This window comes from Belonocnema kinseyi, chromosome 6 (genome assembly GCF_010883055.1).
Source record: "Belonocnema kinseyi isolate 2016_QV_RU_SX_M_011 chromosome 6, B_treatae_v1, whole genome shotgun sequence".
Taxonomy (NCBI): domain Eukaryota; kingdom Metazoa; phylum Arthropoda; class Insecta; order Hymenoptera; family Cynipidae; genus Belonocnema; species Belonocnema kinseyi.
The window spans coordinates 67,248,069-67,253,409 of NC_046662.1; the positions used below are offsets into that span (position 1 = coordinate 67,248,069).

The 5,341-nt window shown below is 33.4% G+C and overlaps 1 protein-coding gene across 1 annotated transcript in view; it reads right to left on the minus strand.

Moving 5' to 3' along the window:
• Nucleotides 1-1,481: 1,481 nt before the first annotated feature.
• Nucleotides 1,482-5,341, minus strand: part of LOC117175428 — a 30,269-nt gene continuing 26,409 nt past the window's right edge. The window contains exons 3-4 of the mRNA XM_033365134.1: nucleotides 3,495-3,683; nucleotides 1,482-1,618 (exon numbers count right to left, since the gene is read on the minus strand). Of these exons, the coding sequence (XP_033221025.1) occupies nucleotides 1,482-1,618; nucleotides 3,495-3,683 (326 nt within the window). The remainder of the gene's footprint in view (nucleotides 1,619-3,494; nucleotides 3,684-5,341) is intronic.

Below are 5,341 nucleotides of genomic sequence, written 5' to 3' on the forward strand. Positions count from 1 at the left end.
TGCTTAGCGATTTCGTTTAATACAAAGGATCATAACTGTAATTGATTTAACGTTTATTTGCATCAATTTATCATTGATAATGTCCTTTATCCAGTTTTGCTGTTCAATTATTTTCTTCATTTAAGATCCTTGGTTCCTTCTATGAAGAAAGTGCTAGTATGACAAAATATTCAAGATTATCGACAAGTAATTACGTAGCTCATATGTTTGAACCGCCAAAAAGGCAAGCGAAACTTCATGTCTGACTGAATTCATTTTATAAATATATCATGCAATTATCGGGTGTAAAAAAAAATTTCTGAAATTTTTTAGGAACATTCTTCATGTACAGTTTGAAAAATTGAAAAAATCAGGTTTTTTTGCTCATATATAATTACATTATATATTCAGTACCCCGCAAAATCGAAAACGGGATTGATTGGATAACAATAATTAGGGGAGCGAAGTAGGAAGGTTGACATTAATTACTCACGTGAGTCAAGTTAATTAAAGTTTATTAAAAGAAATTTCGAACTAACTCCCGCATTCGCCTGCACATCCACATTACCATATTTCGTTATCGCATTGTTTCAGATCGACCCGGCCGGGAAAAAAGAACGAAAAAAAAACCGCCGGGAGGAGTCTAGCATTTTCGTAATCACAAACGATTAAATTTATTTTACTAGATAACGGCAATAGTTAAATTCTTAATTTTACAATAAGATACTGTAGAATCGCAGAAGATTCATATTAATTAATTTTAGTTGAATATTATTTCGAATGACAATCGACAAAAGCGAAGATAACTGCACTTTACGTCCACGATGTCCCCTTTATATATTTTTGAAGAAACTTCCTTATCGATTTACAATTAAATTGACAATTAAAATTTTCAATAATAAATTGAAAAATTGGCAGTTAAGACATCTAATAAATTAGTAAGGCCAATTACTGAAAAAAACTCTTGAAAGGAAAAATATATTGTTATTTTTTTTAGTTTTTTTAAGTAACCTTCGGACCTCCAAGTTTCGAACAGATTCTATTTAGTCAATGTCGTTAAGAAAAAAATCTTGTAACCTTTACTAACGTTCTTCCTGGTGGTAAATGCGTCTAATTTTATTTATTGGATTTATGATTACGATTGTTACTAATATGAAGTACGTAGGAGCAGTAAAGGTCACTTTTGCTGTACAAAAATGACTTGTTAAATTTATCATCAAAGTAATTGTTGCTGGTAACAACATCTCTACCAATAAAAAGCTAGTTGTCTTAAGCAACCTTTTTTTAGTGAAAAAGATTTAAAAGTTCTTGGGGACTCAAACAGTTTCGAGGGTAGATCAAAGAAGTATTGTTGGGACCAAAATTGGATTTCCCTATTATTGTTGGGGTTTGATTTAGGCAAATTGTCACGGGCATTACCAGCTTAGCTACGCAAAATTTTTGTGTCCATATGTGTGTCCATGTTTTTCATATTTAAAAAAAAGTGTTTCTTATCCTGTAACTTACTTATGGCCTATATAATTATTATATCCATAGAGTTTTTTATAATTATCGTAGATCCCATAAGCCGTATTGGTAGTCCACTGCCCATTAAGTACCAAAGTATCACCATCCATAGCCTTGACTATCCGTGATTTACCTGCTCCAATAAGAAAAATGTAGTCATTAATTAATTTAGAGTTAAAAAATACAAAACAAGAATTATTAACAAAGAGTCGTCGTGAGATGCGGGTCGTTAATTTAATTGGGGCTTTACAAGACGAAAGCATATCAAACTCCATGTACAATTTACACTCGAGCGCTCGACTCGCCGCGCCACTGCACTGTAGAGCCCGGGATTACTTTTGACACTAATTTTGCGACTTAAAGATCCAGCCATATTATTTCTACAGGAGATTTTTCACGTAAATCGTAAATCTCAAAACAAAAATATTGCATCACGTCAATTTTTTGTAGAGAAACGGAGTGTAAAAGTAAAAAAAAATGGTTTTTTTCACTTCTTTAAAAAATGGTTAACACTAAATGACCAAATGAAATATTTTCCGCTGAAAATGTTTCGTTTTTAAAACAGTCGACGCTATTTACCTTGCCGCAGATGGGATAGTAGGGGAGTAATTTTCCTGAAAATGATTTTCCCTCACACTCGAGTCTGATCTTGATGCGTGGTGCTTGAAGCGAATTTCTTCACTTGGTACGTACGTTGCCGCGGTCGTGGTGGGGGAAGAGCTCGACCGAGAATTAGGGTAAGCGGCAAGGTGAATAGCGACAAGGTAAGCAGCGTCGACTGTAACTGTTAGCTCTTTGTATAGCCTTAAAAAATCTTCTTCATTTTTAATCTCTTTGTCTACGTTTGAAGCGAAACCCTCTTGGTATCTTTGAGGTGGAACCCCATAACTTACTTCTTGTAGAGCGTCTGACTGCAAATTGTGGGCCCTCCGCCACTTCTTCACTATTTTCCGATTATGAATTCCTTTCATCAATAGAACTTGATACATCCTCCAATTCAGTGGCATCATTACTTACATTTTTCTTGAAGCTCTGGTTTCCCTTCTGTGCACAACTTTAATCAATTTTTTATATTTTCTTTGGTATTTGTACGCTTATCTTTTGAACAATTCTGACCTTATATCTCTGTGTGTTGAGCAATCAAAATCCTTTTCAGGTTTTAGAGTATCCTATAAACGTCAATTCTCTTGCTTTCTCGTCCAGTTTCCGTCTTTTCCCCTTTTTTTGACATTGGAAATCGATAGAGCGGGAAATTTTATGTTCAAATATGTATGCAGGTCATAGGTTCAATTTGACCTTGAAGTGCTTTAAGGTTATTAAAATTTATATTTAACTACTGAATATGGCTTGTTATAACAAATTAATTCCGTTGATGACATTTTTTTTAAAAGCTGCTGCTCTCTGAGGTGTTTAAACCTTGTTTGAGTTTTAATGACCTTAGATTGATCTTCAAGGTCAAATTAAACTTAAGACCTTAATGGAAATTTAAGCGTGAAATTTCCCGCTCTATCGATTTCCGATGTCAAAAAGGGGGTTTTCCTTTATTAAAGTTGACCTTGAAATGACCTTGAAGGTCATTTTTTGTAGGTCAGCGCCAATGTCAAATTAAAGATCACAATTTAATTTCTCGTTATTCAATGAAAAATATTTTACCTGAAGAAATATTAAGGGGTTTCAGAACTTTTTGGACACCCTGTATAAATATGCCCATGAAATAATTTTCGAAGCATTATGTCACTAACCCGTCCACTCGTATTAAGCGCACAAAATATCAATAATTCTTAATCAGCAATGCGGACGTTGCTATCTTCATGCTTTCAGTATTAAAAAACAACTACTTTTAATGATACAAAAAAACTGTATCCCTATCGGCACTTTACTATATGAGGAAACATTATTTTATACAAACACTCCAGGGCGGATAAAAAAGTAATTTTGGGACAGGGATGTGTGCCTTAAAGGTGCACTCCCTAATAGTAGCATAAGATTGTGATTTAAATTTGTATTACCTCCATGAGATGGATGATATTCCCAAATTTTGTGGTCTTTTCCGACTATTCCAATAGGAGCTTTACGGCGGTACTGTATATCACCTTCCTTAATTGTGGGTGGTATTAAGCGTGCTTCTTTTTCAACTGGATTATATTTACCTAATTTTACCTGACGTCTCCGTTGTCGACAATACGGTTGTTTACACACTGTAACAAAATAGTAAGATAAAAAAGATGTTGGAAAGCGATGTTCTACGTCTTTTGCACTGTTTGCTAATTTAGTATTTTCGTTTGTACCCATTTGGTTTCCCGGGTAGGGAAAAAACGAAATTTCTTGCCATCCCCTGAAATTAAGATTTCTCAAATTTTCTTTTTGTTTACGTTTTCACGTTGTTTATACTGTTTGTACATTTAATATTTTCTTTTGTACTCTTTTGGTCGCCCGACTAGAGGAAAATCAAAATTTCGTACCATCCACCCAAAACTCAAATTTGCTTCTTGAATACGTTTGTACGTCGTTTGTACTATTTGTACATTTCGTAATATTTACGTTTGTACCCTGTTTGCTGCCCAGCTAAGGGAAAATCAAAATTTCGTGCCATCTATCCGAAATTAAAATTTCTCAGGCTTTCTGTTTGCATATGCTTGTGCGTCGTCCATAATGTTTGTATATTTGATATTTTTGTTGATAGCCTCTTGGTTGTGCGAATAGTTCATGGCTAGGGGAATATCAAAATTTAATGCAAAAGCGCAAAAACTTTGGATTTTCCTTTAGCCGGGCAACCAAGAGGTTATAAACCAAAATATAAAACGTACAAATAGCACAAACGTCGTACAAACGTTAATAAAAAGAAAATTAGAGAAATTTCAATTTCGGTGAATGCGTGAAGTTAGCCTCCTTAAATCAATTTCGCCCCTAATTTCGTAATCATGTGGATACAAACAAAAATATTGGGTTTCCAAACAGTTAAAACGACGTACAAAAGTATGGAAAAAGAATATTTAAAAAATGTGGACTTCGGGGGCCAACTTCACGGGGGTGGAATAAATGACTGATTCTACATTTACATTGTAAATCCTATTGTTTGAAGTATGTAATTTTTAATATCTCACTCATTGTAGTAACAAAATAGTATATTGTGCATCAAGGGGGAGAACCATATCTTTTTCGACGAGTATAATTTTTTCAGTACGTGCTGTAAACGAATGGGCAAGTTCGAGCCGGAGTCGAGTACTGAAAATATACACGATTCATAAAGATTTTTCTTACATTCTCATCAGGGAATCTATTAGATTTGTGTAAAATTTGTTCATCCTAGTTTTTTTAAATGCATACATTGGTTTGCCAGCCATTTTGGATCAGAATTAAAAAAAGAGCACCTTTTGAAAATTTTTGAGGCCACTTTTTTCTTAATTTAAGAATTTGATTTTACGGATATTAGTAGTAATCAAAAAGACAAAACATTATCTCAATGACTTTTTTTAATAATAAAACGGAGTTATAGCATTTTCAAAATCCAAAAAGAAACAAACGAAAATGAATATTTTAAGCTAAAGAGCGCACGATATGAAAAATTCAGTGGAAGAAAAACGTTGCATTTTAAACACCATACAGAAATCGTAACAGCTTTCTGAATTTTTCTGTAAAATGGCTAATATAAATTTTGTTTGTACAAAAAATAATCAGAAATCAAAAGTTCCATTTTGCGGTTTAACTATGCAAGTTACTAAAGAAAATAATGACACAAAAGTTGTTCATCCAAAAAGGAGCTACAAATTTCTTATGAACCATTTTTTGATAGGATGCGTAGTTTTTGTTTTATTCGCAAAAAACAACATTAAAAATGGAAAATTAAATTTTTGGA